Here is a 24,411-nt window from a genome sequence, read left to right as displayed (position 1 = left end):
CCCTAGGTTGAATAATTGAAATCTCTTTCTAATTAACACCCTAGAATTGCATTAACTCGATCTATGGATTCCCTTATTAGGTTTCACCTTAATCGGGCAAAATCTTATCACCCTATCTCTAGGCATGCAATCAACTCCTCTTAATTATGACAAATTTACTCTTAGACAGGGTCTATTTCTCCTCTGAATAAGAGCTTAACTTGAATAAATATCCTAGAATATCAAAACAAGAATTAAGAACACACAATTAAGAACAAGTCAAATATTTATCATACAATTCAGATAATAATAACAAGATCCATCTTAGGTTTCATTCCCCTTAGGTATTTAGGGGGTTTAGTTCATACTTATGAAAGAAAACATCTCAAAAGCATAAAGATAACAAAACATAAGAAAACCCAAAACTCCTAAAGGAACTTAAAGGGAGATCTTCAGTCTTAATGATGAATCCGGCTTCTGAGATGGATCAATCGGCTTTTCTTGAGTAATTCCTTGCTTCCTACTCTGCGCCTACTCCCTAAGTGCCTCCACAGGTGTTTAAATAGGCTTTTGAATGCTTAAGAGCCCTAAAAATTGGCCTTTTCCGAATAGGACTATACTTGGGCTCGATAGGGACACGCCCTGTGCGATTACTCCAGCCCGTGGTCAAGGTTGTTGAATAGGCACGGGCGTGTAGTCTACCCGTGTAAGTCCTGCTTCAATCCTGCCACATGGACACAGCCGTGTGACACGTCCGTGTAAGGAAGTCCAAGCCTTGTTGATTGCCCACGTGGGTCCGTTTTCTCCATTTTCGGCCCATTTCTCGCTCTTTTTAGTCTCCTATGCTCTCTTAAGTATAAAACATGAAATTAAAGGATTAGGAGCATCGAATTCACCAAATCTGAGGAGAAACCATTCATAAATGGGCTAAGCATGGGATAAAAATATGTATAAATTATGTTTTATCATATGCCTATAGGTGAATAATGATTTAAATTTTTTAGTGCATGTTGGATGTTGTAGCAAGGTTTAAATGACTTATTGGTATGAAATAGACATTGGATGCACATAAAAATACTGGTAATGTAAAATCTGTATGCTAAGTAATTGATTTATGAAGTTAGGAATTACATGTTAGCATAGCTATTTACCTTGGATGTTGAATTGTGTGTTGGTAAGTTTGAATTGTATGAACATGGTTAATACGCTCTATGTATATTATATTAGAGAAGTTAGGCTAAATGCACGAATTGGTATGTTTGGTAATGTGTCAAAGTGTCATATGCAGTTTTAGTTTGTTTTCTGGAGAAATTGCGGATGACATTGCGACGACATTGGAATGACATTGCGGCGAGGAATCGACATCACGACGAGGAATGTCTTGTGATCGCAACGTGATATACTGAGTGATTGAACATGTTTTGATAGTTTTGCAATATAGTTTTGATTTTTATACTATGCAATTAGAGTCCTTAAATGTGATGAAATGACTTGAAATTTTGCATGATTAAGTCCTATTTGGTTAATTTCATAATTTTACTCTCGATTTTACAAAAAGATTTTTCAAACTATTTTAATAAGCTTACGATTAGTCTAAGTTCAGATGATTTTTCAAAGTAATTAAATGAGTCTTTCTTATCGTTTTGAATTGTTTCTTTCAAGTATAATCTAAGTTAAGATGCTTTAAATTGTATGTATGCTTAACTTTATATGTATGATTTGTTTGCATGAGAAAAGACAAACTTACCCTTGTTTTTGTACTGATCAGAGTAGCTCAATTGAAGCATGATTTAGAGTTTATATGTTTACCCTGAACGATATAATTGATGTTTATGCATGTAAATATATTGCGTGAAATTGTGAAGTGTGAACGATGGTTTTGTGGTGTGTTTGGTTGTCGGTAAAGAGAGTCACGTAAGTGGCTAATGTGACATTCTAGATTTGAGTAGAACCGTCACAATCAGGTTTAGCGCGCCACATGATTTAGTTAATTCTATTGTAATGTTGAATGGATGATATGATAAGTTTAAGTGTTAATATTATGAATTGATATACAAAATGGTTATATGCATATTTCATATGATATTGGAAGCTTTTGGTGTATGTGTATGTGATATGGCTAAAGATTGAACTTGAATTAGTTATATGCATTTGATTAATACTTGTGTTATATTGACTCAAATCATAAAAGTACCACTGAGCTTTACCGCTCAGCGTACGATTTCTTTATTCTGTGCACAAATTTAGGTAGATCTCAAAGTTTCAAGAGGTGATTTTCAGCATCCAATTCGTGTCCTCAACTCAGTGATGTCTGTATAGTTCTTTTCATTTTGATGTATGAAATTACCTAGATTTGAGTCGATTTAGCATAATATGAAATTTTGTTGATATGCAAGGCTAGAAATGGTAAAATTGATATGGTCAAATGGTTAGTTTTCCTATTTGAGAATGGTAACAGCTATGAATTGGATAAATAGAACAATTATGACATGTAGGTGAATTACTACCAAATGAACAAATGGTTAAATATCATGAAATTTAATTTATGTGTTTGAATTGAAATGATGTAATGCTCATGTATATATTGTGTTAATGTTTAGAAATAAATCTAATGGAGATGTATATTTGGTTGGAAAGGTGAAAGAAAACATTGAATTGTTTTATTTAGGTAATACAAATTAATACCTTTTGAACAATTTGGAATCAAAACTCAACTTCAAACCCGTAACATCGTGACAAGATCAAGTCAGTGAATTACATCACGATAAGGAACCTCCAAAGTCGCGATGTCAACTAGATATTTTGTAAAATTTACAATTTAATCTTAATTCGATCTCGAGTTAACAAAAAAACTTTCGTAAGCTCGTATAAGACTCAGAAATAATTATGTAACATATTATGAACGTGTAATACACTTATTTGATTGTATAAATGATATGTATAATTGATCCTAATTACTCTGGCAACAAATGTAACATCCCATATCTCATACCCAATGACCAGATCGAGTACAGAGTGTTACAAAGATCAATAGATGTTTCATTCCCATTTGATTAAATAGTACTTCATAAGTAGATTTGACAGAATGCTGACCAATAAACTTGTATTTCTACACATATCTATTGGAACATCAAAAAGCTTCTTGTATGTATTTCCTTAACCCACTTCTTGAGGGAGATCCAACTCTCCTAGAGGAAGTCTTCGAGGTGTCCGTTTGGAAGCCGGTGGACCCCTCAACGAAGGTATTGTCCCCGGCTTCCGCAGAGAGTCATTATGAGAAAGTGCCTCAATTGGCGGAAATAAGTGCCTACAAGCGCACGAGAGAGGCATCAATGTTGTGCCAATATTAATTATGTTGAATGAATCTTGCAACCAAGTTGTGCATAACACTAACGCCTCTCCCGTGAGCTTGCAAGTACCTATCTCCACCAATCAAGACGCCTCCCTTCGTGAACTGTATAGCGGCTCTCCACAAAGGCCAAAGACAAACCCTGTAACAAGGACAATACCTTCCATTGAGGGGTCCATTGGCTCTTAAACAGATGACATTTCAAAGACTTCTCCCAAGAGGGAGTCTGACCTCCTCTAAACGCCGCCTTCTCCCAGCCGATTTTTAATTGACTATTAAAAAACAAATATTAAAGAAGAAAGAAAGATAACATTCCTGCCTAAAAAAATATGCTTCCATGTATCTGAGATTGTACTTTGTCAGTCACAATGCAATAGTTACGGGAAATATGCTTCCATCTATCTTTCATACAATACCTAGCTAACATAATTAAGGGTACGCAGGACGTGCCTCAATCCAACTTAAAGCCATTGCTAATGCTTTGTGTAAAAAAAAAAAAAAAAGGATGGTACATTCACTAAAAGGTAAAATTCAGAGTATTAGATACAAATTGATTTTGATGTACATGCTTACAATTTTCAACTATACTGTCATCAACGTAACTGGACCAAAATTGACTCCTGATGCTTACTCAATATCTTTTACAGCATCCTGCACCATCACAATCCAGGCAACAGATATCAGATAATTAACTCCAATGGAGTCACAACATGATTCATTTTCAATTCCGATTATCCAGCCACAACATGATTCATTTTCAATTCCGATTATCCATCAAATGATTTAAGCAACCGCTAATCCTAACTGTCCCCATACCTCAAGGAATTGGAAGTAAGTTGTCAAATGAAATTTGGACTGATAATATGAACATAGGCAAATTCAAAGGTCAACAGTCTGAAAAGTTAACCAAATGACATTACCTTTGCAAGCTGAGTTACATAAGCTGCAGCTATAGCAGTGACCAATAGTCCAAGTCCAAGTGTCAATATACCATTTCCTCCACCAATCCCAAAATCTGATTCCTCTTGCTGAAAGTTTTCACAAATGGAGAAAAGAAAATCAATTTGATAAAACATACGCCAGCAATTGTACGAGGGGCCAATCATAACAAAAAAAACCACCACTCAATGAAAATTTTAAGACCTCATAGGACCTAAAATGAATGTAGGGATGAAAACCCAAATTGGTATTGACTCAAAGAATCAGCACAACTGAAGTTGTTGGGTAGCAAAAATATTTTTCAACTGTGTAGCCATTCAAATAGAACGATGAGTGAGAACTTAAATGAAGATGCTGTAATTTTTATAAGGTAGATGATAAATTGAGAGAGGATGGTCTAGCCATCAAAACATAGACCAAGGAATGCTCATACAAAGCATTGTTTTTAGTCAAGCAGGAAAGCTAGCAATAGATAAAAATACATTGGTTTAGGCGATAAAAACATATCAGGGTTTCTTAGATGTTTCAGAAACTAAAAGCCTTTTAACTGATCTTAAAGAGAAAATAAATTCACATAGCAAATACCAATTAGTTTCAGATTATGGCTTTGGACGAGCTGAGCAGTACACAACATTTCAGTGTCACTGTTGGAGAACCTCATAAATGACAAACACCAATTTTCTAGCTCAAAATTGTTCTCATCCTAACAGAAATGATACTCTTGCTCGATGTTTAGGTAGACAAGTAGTAGATACTTGTAGAACTGCCTAGGAAAGAACCATAATATGCTAGGAAGTAGTATTGGTTAAATGAGAGCCGGTAAATTCAAGATGATAAAATTAGAAAAGTGAAAATAGGTGCAAGGACTTCGAAGAAGATATGAAGTTTGAATGAATAAAAACTTGATCATGTAGGTAACTAGCAAAGGAAAAAAAATGAAAACTTACAATAATTGCTCGACCAAATGCACCAGCACTGACATAAGCCCATGTCCCAGGAAGCATCCCGAGCCAACTGCATGACAAATATTAGTTCAGTTTGGAGCAAAAAGTGGATAGCATGTAGAGTTTTAGAAAACTATTTTCAGGAGTTCTACCAAACATCAAATAGGTATTTACATCATAATCCAGCCTTTAAATCATAGAAAACCATAGGCTAAATGATTATTCTTTTATGTCCCTTTCTCCTCCCATGATTGAAAACCAGGGACCCCTTTTCAAAACTCCATCCACTTGAGCCAAACATCATGTAAAGCTATTTGGAATTCTATACCACATTTTGATGATTCCAGCAAGTTCTTTAAACAGAAAACTAAATCTTTTCAGGACTATTTTAATTTATACAGGAAAATGCTGTGCAGTAGTCAATCATACCAGCAGAAACCTATATTCTGCAACATGAATTTCAGTCAAATGGAGAGGAGAATTTTTCAAAACTGTAGTTGCAAAAAGAGCATAGCTAGAAACATTTAGAATAATCCTAGCCCTTCTTTTTCATGCTAATAAATATTGATTTTCTTTAACAAAAAAAATTTGCAAAAAGCTTATGTAAGTTAGAGGTAGATGCAATTAGTTATAAAATTAATGAATAATGAAAATCTCTTTAATGGTATTCAAACATCACAACAAATATCAAAAGCAAGCACACATATCAGTTGGAAGATCAAGCAAACCTTCCCAAAACATATGGCACAAACTTCACAGATGTTAATCCATAGAGATAATTCCCCAGTGAAAACGGGAGCAAAGGGCTCAATCGAAGGAGGGTAACCACTCTGAAGCCATTTTCTCCAATTGCTTTGTCAATTGCAAAGAACTTTTTGTTCCCCTCTACCAGTTTTAGTATACGCTCACGAGCAAAATATCTAGCAATCAAAAAGGCAATACTTGCGGCCACCTAAAAGATTAAAAGAATATTAATGCATAAAATTCAGTGCACTCACATTCTCTCCTCTTTTGTGTTTGGAAGAGAACAAACTTACAGTTCCACTGATAGAGACTAAAATGGTGCCAATGACAGAACCAAAAAGAAGACCAGCAGACATAGTCAATGGAATGGCAGGAATAGCAAGGACCTACAATATTACAAAATGACAAGGGTTGCTCTCAGAAACAGCAACTTACAAATATATTTAAGTAGAAGTCCAAAAAGAAAAGATAATGAAGGCAGACAGAAAAAGAGAGATTTGCAATGACATACATATTGTACATATTTCAGGAGACAATGCAAATTACAAGCAGAGAAGAGAAAACACCTAAATTATCAACTCTATTACCTCTAACGAAAATGTACTCATCATTAACTTGCATAAAAGTCTAGAAAACAAAATAGCCCAATGCTGGGCTTCAAATAGAACCAAATAAAATATATAACCACTAAAGGTGTAATACACACTTACTTCCAATCCTGCATAAACTGCCACAAACAAAGCATATCCAGCAGGTCCATAACCTGTTAATCGAAGGAACCTCTACCATTAAAATTCTAGAGCTTGTTCATTAAATAAAAGAAAGAAAGCATTAGTCCCCATTAATAAGCATGTTTTACTAGTCTAATCTGAAATTCATTCCAGAAAAAGGATAAATGAAGTTATAGGACCCTTTAAGCACACCATATGCCAGTAAAGGAGTTTCCACAATGCAGGTAAACTTCAAAGGCAAAACCGTAAATGCCTTAGTATCACATGAATTACAGCGTCAATATTTTTTTGGTGGTTAAGAAGCTACATGTAAAATATAAATTTACCCGTAGCACTGACCAAAAAAAGAACTTATATTACAAATAATCTTTAACCACCTATTACCTCACATAGCCAAGGAGACAAGTCTCTCCACCATAGGGAAGAAATGACAAAATATCACCCCAATTAACCGTCCAAAAATAATAAAAATAACAAGCAAGACTCGTTCCTTGATTATTTTAGCCTAGCTCGGCTGAGAAACTACTGAAAGCAAAGAAGATTTAAAGACATAAATGGATGAACTTGAACCAGAAAATGTTCTTTTAACAGTGAGATGATGCATAGCAAGGGCCAGCGCTCAATATTGACAACATTCATTTCTTGTAAACCAGAAGTGCCGAGTTAATTTATGTATTTGGATTGAGTTATCTGATGATGGGGTCATGGGGAATAGTAAGGATAAGGGGGTGTCTAGCGCAAGCTATTTCAGCCGCATCATTTGGAAGAAATTCATTTTTTATGTAATTCCAAATCATAGAAAGCCTAGAATGCTTAGACCTTCAAATGCTAAGGCAAACTAAATAGGCAAATCTACATAATTATCGAATTAAACCGACCCCAATTCGAAAGTTAAATTATCAAAGAGCTCAGTTAACATAAAAAAAAAAGTAAGACCAAACAGATGAATTCTGAAAAAGGGTATGGCTATGATGAAGACACACCTTCAATAAAAGTGGAGAACTGGTTCAAGAAAGCATTGATCTGGTCCTTGTAGACATATCCGACACTAGCAAATCCACCAACAACACCCACAAGTAAAACTCCAGCCAAAAGGGTACCTTTAAGTGCAGTGTCGCCTTCCATCTCTCCATTATTACCATCACCGTCACCATCCCCTTTGAGCTTCTCGTCATCATCACTTTTAGGGTTGAGGAACCATCTCAGACTCTGTGGAGCATTGGATGGAGTCTTCTGAAGGGACTGCTGCTTCTTAGATTGTCTGAAAGAAGAACAAGTCTTGAATAAATGGAAACGCTTGTTGGGTCTAAAGCAGCTATAGAGAAAAGAACTGGAAGAAGGAGGAGGAGGAAAATAACAAGAAGAAATGGACGGAGGTCTGAAGGTAAGGAGGGTGCGCATTTTAAGGAAAGTGTGGGATATAACAAGGCCAACGCAACGCAAGTTAAGGCGCTAATGCCTCAGCTCAGGTCTGAAGCTGGTTTTGTTTTGTTTGAGGAAGTGAAAAACAATGGCGTAGGCATGAAATCGTGGTTGCGGAATTGTCTGCCTCACATCATGCCACGTCTTTCTCTTTATGCCAAAAACGATCATCGTAGAAGATTAGATTTTCCCCCCTTTATTAACAGTACAATTACTTTCCACTTTTTTTTTTCCTTTCAATTACTTTTTTTTCTCTCTTGGTAGAGTTTTTTTTTAAGGTTTAACTCACAATTTGGTCTCTACCTGTATTCAATTTTTAGCTTTGTTATTTAAATTTTTTTTTGCCCAATTTAATAGTTAAATTATCATTTGGTTATAGATTTTGGTTTAAAACTTATTTGACATTAAAAAAAAAATGACCAATCAAGTTATGCCAAGTGTCTTTTAAATATTAAATTTTAAATTCATAAAACAATTTTATTAAAATTCCTTTTACACACATTTGAATTATCTCTCGATCTAGTTGTTGGTGCAAGTGTCACGGGGCTAGAATTTTAGTCTCACAATATATGCAACCTTAGTCGATTCTATCATTTCAAACACACCTAAGTCAGTCTAACTCCCAACAATTGAGGATTTTCACAGAATTCCTCTAAGGCACCAATTTATATAGCAGAAGCAACACAGCCAAAAGAATGCTCAAAGAACAGAATAGCCACAGAAAACAATGTACGAGAGGTGTTCTCAAAGAATTTTATTACTCTTAAGAATTCATGATATAATAGATTATTTACAACTGAGGGAGAGACTCTCTATTTATAGTTGAGCTCCCCCAAAACTGACAGTATATATCAAATTACATCGACGGACAAGATTAAGCCTATCCTTACAATCAAAGGATTTACAAGATTTACATAATCAAATCATATCTAATCTTACAAGATATTATTCTACTCAATTTTCTAAGATTAGTTTCTCATTTACCAAGGTAACCTAACTTTCCATATCTACATCATTGGGCTACCCAAGCTTCTCCAACAACTCTTTGAATTAGGTCATCTCTCGTGGGTCAAATGATCCCCATCTTATCGATAGACCTTCATGGGATGTATTTTGTGCTATGGTCACGGGCTTTGAACTGCGACCCGTGACATTCTCTCCCACTCATTCTTGCACCACCCTCGTTGCGTTTTCGAAATAGCACTGACTTGATTCGCCTCGACATTTTCTTAATGCTTTAGGTTTTTCCTGACTAGTCTCATTATTAGGTTGTCCTGCCCCTCAAAACTTTCATCTCGGCTTTCGTCACCTCTTAGCTTAATTTATTCTACTCGTTAGCAAAAAGCAATTGCTCTCACTTGCCCACATTCTGACTTGCCTCGATCGAAATCTTATTGATTCTCACAATTAGATTTCGGCTTGCCTACAGCCCTTTGGCCTCATCACTTCAGAACTTTGAAAGAGCCCTTACATTCTTGCCAAGCCAACAAGTTACAATACAAAACACAACCAAAGTGTTCGAAATGTACCTTACTCACAATATTTACTCGACTCGGCTATCTAATTTACATCACCACTTTCTCAAAGTCTGATGCACAACCCACATTTCCCATAGGTGGTAGCTCAGCCAATAATTCTACAAAAATAAGCCTCATTGATCCTAGCTTCAAAGTTTTCATAGTTACTTATTCCTTTAAGTTTGATGCACAACTCACCTCTTCTTTTGGTGGAAACCTCTTCGATGACTCAACAAGCTCCGTTACTTTCCCTAAATAGAGCCTTATTATTCTTAGCTTCAATGTTTGCATCGCTACTTTTTCCCCTAAATCCGATGCACAACTCACCCATTCTTTGGTGGAAGCCCCTCCGATGACTCAACAGGCTTCGTTATTATCTTTCTTTTGACCACAACTAACTTGGGTTACTCTAGACAGTTCCACAACTTATGCGGACCACAACACAAGAAGCATTTCACTTGCTTCTTCTTGTTCCTCTTTGTCCTCTTGGCTTCAACACCCATTATGTTCAAACCAAGTCTTTTGGGCATTTTGTTTGACTCATCATCCTCTTTAATGGGAGGCTTCTTTGGACAGTTCTGCAACCTATGTGGACCACCATACAAGAAGCATACCACTAACTTATTGTTTTCTTTGGCCTCCTTGGCTTCGGCACCACTTGCACTCGACCTAAGTCTCTCGGCCCCTTTTTTCTGGCTTGTCATTTCTTGAAAGAATAGATTTCTTCAGACGTCTCTTCAAATATATCTTTAACACATTTGAATCGTCACAAAGGAAACATTTTAACTTGCTCTTCTTTTTCTTCAGGTTGTTGGGTTTCCTCTTCCCATCTCGTGGTTTCTAATTACCACAATTATTATTGGTATTGCCATTATCTTCCCTGTGGTTCCCTCCACATATGCCCCTTTTCTCGAACACGGAAGACTCAAGCTTGTCTTTCCCTAGACCCAACTTAACTATGGACTCGGCTACCGTCATTGCTTTCGACAACTCTTAGACACTAAATCATTCCAATTCTTGTCTGACCCACAGCTTTAACCTATGCTTGAAGGCAAGAAATGCCTTGTTGTCATTCATATCTAAAATTTGGAGCATGAGTTCCTTGAACTCTCGAACATACTCCCCAACTATTTCTTATTACGTAAGCTGTCACAACTTTTCCTGAGCTTCTTTCTCGACATAATTCGGATAAAACCACCCCTTTAACTCATGTTGGAACTCTTCCTACGTCTTAATTTCACTATATCTTTTATCTGTGGACCTGTCTCATTGCCATAAAAGCACAAAACCAATAAGAAACATGGAAGCAGTGTTTACTTTAATCACATCGTCCATGATGCCTTTAGCACAGAAGTAATGCTTTATCTTCCACAGAAAATTGTCCACATTGCATACAGACCTTGTCCTCGTAAACTCTTCTAGCTTCAGAATGTCTACCTCGCAATTAAGTATTGCACTCAACACTTCATTTCTCACGATTACTCAACACAAGGCAAGCTTTCATTGCGGCTATTGCTTCCTCTTTCAAAGTCATAACCATGGCCTCGAGAGCATCATTCCTCTTTTCTAGCTTATTCCTAATGGAATTCAACAATTCTTACACCATTTCCATATTAGAATCAAAAGACATCATCACAAAGTCCCTAGACTGGTCCCTTAAGTCGTCTATGCATCCCTCGACCACATCGAACGTCTGCCTCACGTCACCCATAGGCTCCTCGAGTTTGACCACTCATTCCTCTACAGTCGGCAACTTGTCCTTTAATAGGATTGGTTTTCTAGCCCACCAATGGGTCCATTTTGACTCATTCTGATCAGAAACTTCTTCCAACATCTCAACGATGTCTTCGTAGCCAAAGCTCGGATACCGATTGCCACGGGGCTAGAATTTTAGTCTCACAATTTATGTGTCCTTAGGCAATTCTACTATTCCAAACACACTTGAGTCAGCCTAACTCCCAACAATTGATGATTCTCGTGAAATTCCCCCAAGGCACCAATTTATATAGCAGAACCAACATAAAGTCAAAAGAATGCTCAAAGAACAGAATAACCACAGAAAACAATACACGAAAGGTGGTTGAGTAAATACTCTCAAATAATTCTATTATTGTTTAGAATTCAATTTACAATGGATGATTTACAATTGAAGGAGAAGCTCTATGTTTATAGTTGAGCTCCCCCAAAACTAACGGTATAGATCAAATTACATCAACGAACGAGATGAAGCATATCCCTATAATCAATGAATTTACAAAATTTACATAATCAAATCATATCTAATCTTACAAGATATTATTCTACTCAATCTTCTAAGATTAGTTCCTCTATTTACCAAGGTAGCCTAATTTTCTATATCCACATCGTTGGGCCACCCAGGCTTCAAATAGATAAGCTTCTCCAACAATTTTTTAAATCTGACTAGCTCTTATGGTTTAAATGATCCCCATCTAACTGATAAACCTTTATAGGATGCATTTTGTGCGATGGTTACAGGCTTTGAACTAAGGCCTATGACACAAGATTCTAACTTTTTAGATGAAACCTTCTAAAAGAGTTGATTCTCCTGCAAATCTAACCAAAATGTTTCTTCAAGTTGTACTAAATTAAAGCTCTTGATTTGCTTGTCCTTGTCCCTCTATCTTGTTAATATGGAACTTTGGTAAGGAAAATTTTGAACACATGAACGGAACACGAATAAAAACTCGAACAGAAAAATGAAGAATAGGACAAAGCTCCAAGGCATGTCTCAAGCCACTATCTTTAAGGCTTTATTCAACCCCACCTATACTCAGTGTACAAATGAGTGTCAAGCAAATGAACCTCGAGGATACAATAAAGCTCGGTGGCTATTTGTGTTTTACACTGACAAAAATAGTCCACTAAGCACTAAGTAGAGTACAATAAGAAAATCAATTTCTATAAAAAAATTTTGCCATAATTCTTTAAAAAACAGTATAATAATAATAGAAGATGGAGAAATGATAGAAATTTTTTTTTGAGAATTTTGGTATGTTTTTCAAATGAAATCTCACTCCTATTTATAGGAATTCTCATGTCTCTTTATATAGACATAACTTTCAATAGGTGTCTTTTCTTGAATAATCACATCTTTAAAAGTGACATAATTATTCAACTAATATCTTATAACTATTCAAATAATATTGCTTGTATAGTTATAATTCTTTGTCGAAATCAAGTGATATAACTCTTGATCAATAACCAAAAGATATAAGTTTTTATTAGTTACATCCTTTCATTTATAGTTATTGGAACACTATAAATATTTGAAAATGTTCCAACAATCTCCTCCTTTTTCAAAATATTTTAGATTTTGATAATCTTGGAAATCAATTTGCATAAATGAATATGTCTTATGATTGAACTTCACTTAGTGAAAACATGTTAAAGTTAATCAAAATTGCATAGTACACTAAATTTTGAACTAACTACTTCATTTTATTAACCAAACGCATCTCACACAATGATTTCAATACCGGTTAATGCATAGTATTTAGGGAAACTAGTATGGCCATGTGTCTATGTTCTCTTTTCATGAGTATTGTTAGAACCAAGCTCTTGAGCTCCTAAAAGGGACCACACTTTACACATACATAGGTAGATCCTATTAAGAGTGTTCCTGTAATTATGACACTCTAACATATTTATGTTATTGGTACATGAAGAGTACATTACTCATCATTCCCTTATCATTATGGGTACCTAGCACTTTAATCTTAGGATGGATTTATTCATAGTGCTAGCAATCACATATTAACGATATAATTTGTCTTATTGAACCCAATACTTGACGTTATACCAAGCGTTGAGTCGAGTTTCCATCATAGGTAACTCTAATTAATAGGCTTGAGTCACATCCCTTTTGAGGTCTTACTGACTACATCTTTAGTAAAACTTTTTGTTAAATGATTCGCCAAGTTTTCACTTAACCTCACATAATTAATAGTGATCACTCCTTTAAAGATTAATTTTTGAATATAGATATGTCTTAATCCAATATGTCTAGATTTTCTATTTTATACTTGACTATATGCATTTGCTAAAGTAGTCTTATTATCACAACAAATAGAAATAGGTGAAATTGGTTTAGGTCATAAGGGTACATCATAAAGCAGTTTTCTCAACTATTTTTCTTCTTTAGATGCAGCTAATGTAATATATTCAGCTTCCATGGTCGAATAAGTAATTCATGTTTGTTTCTTGGAACCCTAAGAAATGAAACCTCTACCAAGAATGAAAATTCATCCACTAGTAGAAACATGATCTTCCAAACTTGTAATCTAACTAGCATTCAAATACCATTATAAAACTGAAGGATATCCATTATAGCACAACTCATAGTTAATAGTTTTCTTTAAGTACCTAATTACTCTATTCAAATCTTGCCAATGCGAGCTACTTGGATTACTTGTGTACCTACTCAATTTCCCAACAGCATATGCAATATTTGGCTTTGTACAAGTCATTATATACATAAGACAACCAATTAGACTTGTATATTTCAATTGATCAATTGAAATAGGTACCAAATGACTACTTTTTACCAAATATATGGTCATCATCCCGACGAGTAATTTCCTTCATCGCAACGTCCGTTGATAGTAAGTCACATCACGACATCAAGTGGCCTGAGGTCACGACGTGACAAACTATTTAGCAACGTCACAACATGGAGGAGGTGACGTCAGGACGTCAGCCCTGAACTTTTAAAACTTTATAATTTGGTCATATTTTATGCTCGAGTTAATAAAAGAGCTTTTGTAAGCTCGTATAAGACCTAGAAATGATTTGTTATTGTAATTTGATCATGATTGATGTATGACTGCTCTTGAAACTGATTATATGTTGTCTGATTTACTGTAGTTGCTCTAACAACAACTGTAGCCTTCCATAGCTCGGACCCAGTGATCGGGTCGGTAAGGGGTGTTACATTGTGCACCTTCTCATACAAGTTGGAAAGCTTGCTTGAGTTGTTGCCAATAATGATGCATCTTACTTGTTGGTGGGTGGTTTTGGTGATAAAAGCCTGTGTGACGACCTAAAAATCAATGGTGTTGAAAGTGTGGTTTTGAAACCCTGTTTCTGTGAACCAGACTCGTAAATATTTTTATTTAATAGTTACAAAGCTTTGTTAGGAGTGAATTGAATTTTGGATAGGTAATTTTGTCCAAATAGTGTTTAATTAGAGTATAGGGGCTAAATCGCGGAAGTGATTAAAGTAAGAATTATTAAGGAATTTCAATTAGAATTTAACATACAGGACCTATAAAGTAAATAAACCATTATATATGAATATATATGTATGGCCGATTAAAACTTGGTATTATATATATTTTATATTATAAACTTTATTTAAAATTAATGTTAAAAGATTATAAAATAAAAATAAAAAGAAATACAATAAAAATGAACTAAAAGATGATATAGTGGATTGAAAGAGAAACATTAATCTCCTTTCATCTAAGGTATTTTGAAACAAAAAGAAAAGGGAGAAGGACGTCTGACATTAGGGGTTTAAACTTTTCAAGCTTCAATTGGTTAGTTAATTTAGTCATTTTCTTATAATTTTTATGGTTTCGAAATCCTAGTACTTTGAACTAGCTGACTCGTGTCATAATTTTTAGAACTTTTAAAGATTTAGGCTGTTACCATTGTTGAATATTTGGAGTTTGAGGTGTTATTTTGATAAATTTTAAGTTCAGAATTGAAAAATGACTAGATTATAAAGTCAATTGTTTAGAAAAGAAAAGTCCTAAGCAGCAAGGTCAGTCAATTCTTTCTTTTAGTACAATAGGGACTAAAATAAAAAAAATTCAAATTTAGTGGTAGAAATGTGAAATAGGACGTTAAATTAGGCCTAGAGTGAAAATGACACAAAAATATGAGGTTAAATGTGAAAGTTATGTTAGTCCCAGTTTTAGGGACTAAATTGAATAAAATGAAAAAAGTTGCATAAATTAGAAGTTGAATATGAAATTGGCTTTGTATTGATAATTTATTATGTTTGTTTTAATTTGTAGCTAACGTCGACCTGAATTCCTCGAAAAAGAAAAGAAAAGACAAAGTCATCGACGATGAGCTCGGAGTTTACGGTTTATGTTTCTATAATCCAAACTAATTTGTAATTGTTGCATTTTGATTTGTTTATGCATGGTAAGAATGTAAGGTGAGGTTTCTTGTTTAATTGAGATTATTTGAATTTATTGATGATTATAGGGACTAAATTGATTATATGTGAAAAACATGTGTATGTTTATATAAATATGGAAATTGAATACAAAATGTGATATTTGATGCAGCTAGATGTTGAATGAATGAGTTCATGATAAAATTTATATAAATTGAGTGATTGAATGATATTGAAAAATAAATTGAATACCCTATTAATTGTTCGAGCAAAGTCGAATATAGTTGGCATGCCATAAGATAGAAAGAGTTCAGGGTTACTTTGACTACGAGTTGATGAGGCACCAGGTGCCAATTTATTTCAGTTTAATTGATGAGACACTAGGTGTCAATTTACTTATACTGTTGGGTGCAACTATTTGCTTTGGATATATCCGATGAGGCATTGGGTGCAAAACGGGTGTGTTGGTTGGATCCATGTATTGTGTTAATAGGGAAACAAATGGTAAAATTGAGATATTTGATATTGAAATGGAAAAATACGTAGAAATGAATATGAAATGTGTATTAAGGAAGATGAAATGTGAAATGGAATATGAAATGGTGGATTGAATTATGAATATTGATTGTATTTACTCAATGAACACTTGAAATGAGGAATTGAGATGAAATGTGTCATTACATTAGTTGAATTTGCAAATGACTTATGAAATGTGATTGTTATGTCTTAAAATTGGTAAAATGAGCATATTAGGACTAATGAATATGTGAATTAGCCTATTGAGTTTATATCTTGCATATAATCTTTATTAAGTTTATGTATCATTATGACTTATATTATATTTTAAATGTTCGAATTATAAAAATATCATTGAGTTATACTCAGCGTACAATTTTGTTTTCCAGTGCGCAGGTTAGGTACTTATCGGTTCGATCGTCGACTCAACATCTAGCAGCAATCCTGAACTCAAATGTTGGTGAATTTTTCATTTTGGTTTTAGCATGTACCTAGGATGTTTAATGCTTATAAAGGTAATCTTGTATCTAGTTATCCTTTTTAAGATTATGTAAATAAGTATAAGTTTGATAGCAATGGTGTTGTGGTTGATAACTTGATAAGTTGCTTTGGTTATATACTTAATGACTTTATAGTTGAGAAAAATATCATGTTAGGCATGGTGTTTTGGTTGATGCTTGGTTATGGTTTGATAGATAATATGCTTAGATTATGTTTAAGAAATGTTTTGGTAAGTTTGATACTTAAACATGTGATGGTTGAATGTATACATGTGTGACTTGATTATATGAGGTACCATTATGGTATACTGGTATGAATGGATATGGTCATTTGTTAGTTATGAATTGTTGATTGAGGTACCAATTGTGGCATATTGGTTAGGCATTTAGGATGGTTGTTTAAAATGATGATTTTAACTTGAATTGAATGTCTTTGAATAGGATGAAATGTGGCTTAAATGATATCTTGTGGCATAAGCATTTCATGGTTGAATAGCTTGTTTTGGAATGCATTCTCCAGGTACACACGGCCTAAGACACAGCTTGGTACATGACCGTGTGCCATACACGTACTTATGGCAGAATCGCATGGTCTATAAAAATTTAAGTGATTTGGTGCACACAGGTACAAAGAGTTACATGGTTTGCTCACACGACACTGTGTGTAACACCCTCACCCGTATTCATTCCCGGAATAGGGTTACGGAGCATTACTAGACTTATAACCCAATTAAACAAACATTTCTCATACATTTTCCATTTCAAATATAAAACATTCACATACATTCATAATGTCTCTAATATAAGCCTACGAGGCCTAAAACATGCATTCGAGGTAGCTCGGGACTAAACCAATATCTTATGAAATTTCTGGAAAACTTAAAAAATTTTACAAAATACAGGGACACACGCCCGTATGGCTTGGTCGTGTGTCTCACACGACCAAAGACACACTCGTGTCACAGGCCGTGTGGACATTCGAAATGGGATCACATGGTCGTGTTGTAACATCCCGAAATAGGGCCTAAACGAAATAGTGATTGCGAAACCATGAATCCAAGGTCAAAAAAAATTTATTCCGATTAAGTTTTAAGGTTTATTCATTAATTGAATAATTGTGTGAAAATTTCGTGAAGAAATTTTATGTATAAGTACCTAATTTGATAATTAGGACTAAATTGTAAAATTAGCAAAATGTGTGTTCTAGATAATAAAGAGGATTTAATTGAAATGGGTTCTTAAATTGGAGGTCCTTATTTAGAATTATACCATTATATTTAAGTTTGGACAAAAATGGGTAAGAATAGGACAAATTTGAAAAAAAAGCCTTTAAGGGCATTTTGGTCATTTAGTAATTAAAAAAATTAAAAAGGGAAAATAAAGCCAAAATTGGTCCATCTTCTTCATGGAGGCCGAATATAGCATGGTGAAAGCTATGGTTAGGGTTTCCAAGCTTTCCAAGCTCAATAGTAAGTCCGTTCTACCCTCGTTTTTAATGTTCTTTACGTTTTTGGAGTCCTGGTAACTTGATTTAGCTTATTCTAGCAATAATTCATGCTAGGGTTCATATTTGGAAAAATAACCATAGGTTAAATATGTTTATTTTGATGTTTTATGGTAGAATATGAAGCTTGAAATTATGTTAAACAACTTTTGCTAAGCGATTTTAAGTGAAAACGAGTAAAACGACATAATAGGTAAAAATACCTAATGTTCATAAGTACATGATAGAGTGGGAATTTGATGTTTCTATAGAAGGGAAAAATGTTCAACGTGTCATAAAACATAAGAAAATTGATAAATTTTAATTTTTGAGCATAGGGGTAAAATCGTAATTCTGCAAAGGTTTAGGGGAAAAATTATAATTTTGCCAAAGTTTGAGTTAGGGAATGTTTTGAATAATTAAATAAGTGAAATATTATATTTTAGATCCCGGAAAGTGAGATTTGGACCTAGAACGGGAGAAAAATCGAAAATCGGAAAAGTTGGTAAAATGGTCGTTTTGGTATCGAGGTAAGTTCATATGTTTAATAAGCATTTAATTATGCATATTTGAATGATAAATTGATATTTTGGCCATAAATACTTTAGTATTGAGTTTCAGATATAATGATTAATGTTCGATAATAATTCAATATTGGAAAGAGAACTTGTATAATTTATATGTAAGACCATATTTTGTATTATGGCTTTGTATGATAACAAGAAAGTATTGACTAGAATAGTTTGATAAGAATAAGTTAAGTTGATGATATGATGAGATTGAGAATGTAAGTATGTAAGTTGAGTAGCATTTTATTATTATGCAATTATTGTTATTAGTATTGTTATTATTGAGTTATGCGACTAACCTTGAGAATTTGAGCAAGTATGTTTCAGCTATGACTTGATAAGGCATTGATATCTCAAAGTCCATGGTTGTACCATGGCAATTAAGGAAGAATTGACGGAAAATTCCATGTTCATAACATGGCATTTAAGGAGGAATTGACGGTTAAGATACCATGTAGGACCATGTCAAGACATGGCATCGGCATTGATTAAGGACTCCATGTAAGACCACATCAAGATGTGGCATTGGCTCCAAGACAAGGATACCATGTAAGACCATGTTTGGAACATGGCATTTGGTAAGACAAGGGTACCATGTAAGACCATATTTGGAGTATAGCATTTGGTAAGATAAGGATATCATGTAAGACCATGCCAAGGCATGGCATTGATAAGTTCTATAAAGCAAGGAAATCATGTAAGACCATGTCAAGACATGGCATTGATGAGTTACTATAAGGAAAAGGTCCCATGTAAGACCATTCCAAGGCATGGCATTGGTGAGTTCATAAGGCAAGGATACCAGGTAAGACCATGTTAAGACATGGCAATGGTAAGTTCAAAAAGGAAAAGGTTCCCGAGTAATCCAAAGAGTAAGTCAAAGAAACAACAAGGTGAGAACATGAAGAAAGAGTACAGGTATGCTTTTAAGGCTTATTTAATATTGAGATTGTAAGTAATTGAGATTATCAAGTATTAAGTAAGTGATGAGTTTTCAGTTATGCTTGTGACACTTTATGACATGATTGGCAATATGCCTATATTATGAAAGAGTACTCATGTGTTAAATGAGATGTTGCAGGTATGTAAGCAAGCTATTAAGTAAGGTGTCTTTTTATTCGAGCCTTTGGTAAGGTTCTACGATGAGTAAGATGGGAAAGTAAGAACTAAACATTATTTAAGCAAATTATGATAGCATAGTAGTAAGCTAAATTGATTGCTAATGCTTATTGTTTTACATGTGAACTTACTAAGCTTTATAAGCTTACTTCTTTCACTTTCCCATGTTTCAGAGTACTTAAAAGCAAGCTCGGGTTGGAGGTCGTCGGAGATCACTTCACACTATCGACTATCAAGTTACCAAATGGGTATCTTCGTTTACAAGCGTTCTAGTTTATGGCATGTATAGGGACTTAGCCATTTTGTGTGTATGTCCTTATTATATGGCTAAAGAATGGTATGTAAATATTCGATAATGATTAGCTATTGAAATGGCTAATGAAAACATGTTTCAGTGTAATGTATGCCTAAATTGTAGTTAATACAAAGAAATCATGAAAAAGTGAAATTAGCATTAAAATAGTACTGAACAATAACAATGACGTGATCTTGAAAAATTTCCAAGAATAGTAGAAATGGAATTAGGTGATGAATGAGATATAGAATTAAATATTATTAAGTCTATTTTTATATAAAAGAAACAGAGCAAGCAAAAGAAGTGTATATTAAGAGATATTTGAATTTTAGTGAGATTGGGTCAGAGCGATTTCTGAATCCCCTATTTTGACTTTATAAATTCACTAAAAATTGTACAAAACGAATTAGGAGTTATAGTTTATATTTCTAGATTCCTTAGTGAATCTACTTTCAAGAGAAATAAACGACATGGTTATTTGAATTCTATATAAGGAGAAAATTGATTCGTAGTGAGGAGAGGTCAGAGTAGTCAAACAGTGTAATAGGGGAAACTTTAACTAATAAACTATACTAATTGGCTAGACCAAAAATTCTTAAAAAAATTTAGTAAGAAGATATATGAGTCTAGTTTCAGGAAAAATTAACGAATATAAATTTTGAGTTTTTTTACTCTAGTTATGATTTATTCAGTGACTATGACATAGGTGGGCAGTTTTATATGGAATAATGAAATAAACTGTTTTGATTTGTCTAAGTATTCGAAAAAATTTTAATGTTCCCAGTTTGGTCCCGAACCATTTCAATTGCATGTTTTAGGGCCTCGAGGGCCCTTTTTAGGGACATATTGAATGAATATAAATAAATTAATTTTAAAAGCAAATTTTATGCCCCGAATTAGTAAGCTAAGCCAGGTAACATCTCGTGCTCGACTCTGACGACGGTATCGGGTAAGGGGTGATACACGTGTCCCAGCCTGTGTCCTATCTCGTGTAACTCTCTGACTTAGGTCACACGGAAAACCAAACGCCCGTGTGACTAGCCCGTGTGCCCCTTGAAATGGCCACACACGCCCGTGTGTCAGGCCGTGTGCTAGGCCATGCCAAACCTATAAGGTATACTGACTTATGCCACAAGGCCATGTAACCTGACCGTGTGTCACACACAGCTGAGACACACACCCATGTCTCTACTCGTGTGGACAAAAATAGGTTATTTACCAAGCCAACTTGCAACCCAAATTTGCATACACCTACACCAAACCAAATGACACCAAACATGACATACAGGGGAATTCATCCAACCTCAACCAAGCATAAATCATGCCATTTCAATACCAGCATATACAAGACACACAAATTCCACAGTATGCCATTTAATTTCATACCAAACTTCACTTTCTCAAATCATCAGTATAACAACTTTCAATTATGCATTATTTTTCCTAGATTCACTAGCATATCAATATTCAACACTCAACCATTTGATATCCATAATGCCTATTCATAACAAGCATTTTCTATCACTAATTAACCACACATCACAAGATCATTTACACATATATATACATGAGCAAAACATACCAAATGCAAGCGAAATCACATGGATAAAATCATAATACATCCATCAACATTTACAAGACAACTCTAAAGGTTAAATCCATTACTAAAATATATCAAAATGACCAAACTCCTATACACGCCTTATAACCATAAACATAGATTCAAAGGTACCACAGTGATAGCTTGATAGTGTAATGAGATCTCCAACGATTCTCGAATCCGAGCTAGCTTTGATTTCACTATAAAACACGGAAAAATAAACAATGTAAGCTAAGCAAAGCTCATCATTCAATTACCATTCATAATATGAACATAACATACTATAAAACATTTAACGACAATGTTAACATATATTCAATCACATAATTAACCATAAACTCATAACTTCCATGGATTCGATGCTTACGTAGTTTTCGTACATACCTGTACTGATACTTGTCTATTTCTCACCATTTCATATCTTCGATATACTCGTTGAACCATTCAAAATACTACTAGATACCCAGGAAACTCGCACCCTAAATGCCACATATATAGCCGAAGCTATCTCAATCTCATATCACATATAATGCTCACTCTCGAGCTATCAATGGGTCTGCTTACACAAGCTGATGGTCATGACGAAGCTACGCGATGCTGTTCACACAAGCTGATGAGTATCCACAACACATGCTGGATAACTCAGCCACTGATAGGACGTACGAACTAGCACCCAAATCACATAATCCCTAATGACATATCATTCGTATCCTAATCTATTCCTAAGGTTCAATCGGGATTTTACATTTGCCGAATCATTGTTGAATGTATCCAAAAGGTCGTACTCACAATTTATGCAATATCAAAGCATTTAAAACATAATTATAACACTACTTATTACATACGAACTTACCTCGATTGCAAAAATGACGGAATAAGTTGATTAGTCTAATACTTTGTTTTTCCCCCGATCTAAATCCGAATTTCGCTTTTATTAGTCTAAATATAATCAAAATTAACTTATTTAATAATCATTCTATCCAATTTAATCCAAAATACACATTAAGGTAACTTTACACTTTTTCCCCTAATATTTCAACATTTTTACAATTTAGTCCTTATATCATAAAAATACAAATTCATGAAATTTAACTTATACCCTTGCTAGCTGAATTTCAATTAAGTCCCTAGCAGCCCATATTTTTCATTTATTTCACAATTTAACCACAAAATTTTAATATTTCTCAATTTAATACCTAATTAACAATTTTGTCAAAAATCACTTTACAATTGTTGTTTATCTAACAACAAGCATACATTTTCTATCATTAAACATCAAAACACACACATATTCATCAGTGGAAAAACCCTAAATTTTTAACAGTTTTGCAAAATAGTCGCTGGGCTAGCTAGATTAAGTTGCAACGATCTCAAAAACATAAAAATCATTAGAAACGGGACAAAAATGAACTTAAATGCATCAAGGTTAGATAGCCAAATATTGAAGCTCAAAAATGGTGTTTTCTCCTCCCTAACATTCAGCTAGAACAAGATGAACAAGAAAGCTTATTTTGTTTTATTTATTTTACTATGTTTATTTATCAATTTACTTATTTAACCTTTAATTAAACCATTAAAATCACTTAAACCATGTATATAAATGTTCGCTAACATTAAAAATGGTCTAGTTACCACATAAGGACCTTCACTTTAATATTTCATAGCTATTAGACACCTTTAGCTAATAGAACACAAGTTTTACACTTTACGCGATTTAGTCATTTTTATCAAATTAAGCACTCAAACGATAAAATTTCTTAACGAAAATTTCACACAAACATAATATCATGTTGTAAACATTAAAATAATAATAAAATAATTATTTTGACCGCGATTTTTTGGTCCCAAAACCATTGTTCTGATTTTACTAAAAGTAGGCTGTTACATTGTGACCCATCCACACAGCCATGTGACCCACTCACACGGCCTTGTGGTCTATCTTACATGGGCATGGCTATTGTACAAAGTCTAGTGACACGACCATGTGGTTCATCAACACGGGCTAAGCTTTCGCACATGACTAGGGGACACGGCCGTGTGACCCATGTATGTAGGCTTTTCCTTTCTTTTTGTTTTTTATTTGATTTAATCCTTGTTCATTACTGAATTGTTTTTAGGCTTCCGTATACTTAATATCTACCTGAAATAGATTGATTAATGAATTTATACATGTTCATATGTGATTATTTAATATTTATTTGAGATTTCATTCATAAATTGTATGAAAATTGTTTGGTAATTGTTCGTAGCATCTCATTATTTGGGTCTGGCAATTGAACTAGGTAAAGGGTGTTACAACCTAGATGGCCCATTCATCAGTGACTCCCTTCATGATTATTGTTGTTGCACTAAATTGTCAGACATAATCATGAAAGGACTCACTTGTTAGAGTGTCTTGTTGGCCAAGAAATGACTAATGAATTGTTTGACCATTGATTGAAAAAGTTGATGGATCCCCAAGGCAGTGACAGGTACCATTATCGAGCTATTTGCTAAAAGGTCGTAGAGAAAGCTTTGCACTTGATTCTATTAGATGCCTCCATTATATTCATATGA

General features: G+C 34.2%; 1 protein-coding gene across 1 annotated transcript; it reads right to left on the bottom strand.

Annotated features, from left to right (window-relative positions):
• Positions 1–3,617: 3,617 nt before the first annotated feature.
• LOC108467591 (uncharacterized) lies at positions 3,618–8,309 on the bottom strand. Its single transcript, XM_017768286.2, has 7 exons — positions 7,670–8,309; positions 6,666–6,718; positions 6,249–6,341; positions 5,940–6,163; positions 5,215–5,281; positions 4,249–4,356; positions 3,618–3,979 (listed from the first exon to the last, which is right to left on the bottom strand). The coding sequence occupies exons 1-7, from the start codon at positions 8,085–8,087 to the stop codon at positions 3,956–3,958; spliced, it is 987 nt and encodes a 328-aa protein (XP_017623775.1). The 5' UTR covers positions 8,088–8,309; the 3' UTR covers positions 3,618–3,955.
• Positions 8,310–24,411: the final 16,102 nt, after the last annotated feature.

The sequence above is a fragment of the Gossypium arboreum genome, chromosome 13 (genome assembly GCF_025698485.1).
Source record: "Gossypium arboreum isolate Shixiya-1 chromosome 13, ASM2569848v2, whole genome shotgun sequence".
Lineage (NCBI taxonomy): Eukaryota > Viridiplantae > Streptophyta > Magnoliopsida > Malvales > Malvaceae > Gossypium > Gossypium arboreum.
Note: the sequence above shows the minus strand (reverse complement) of the source record. Positions and strands in the feature narration are given on the sequence as shown.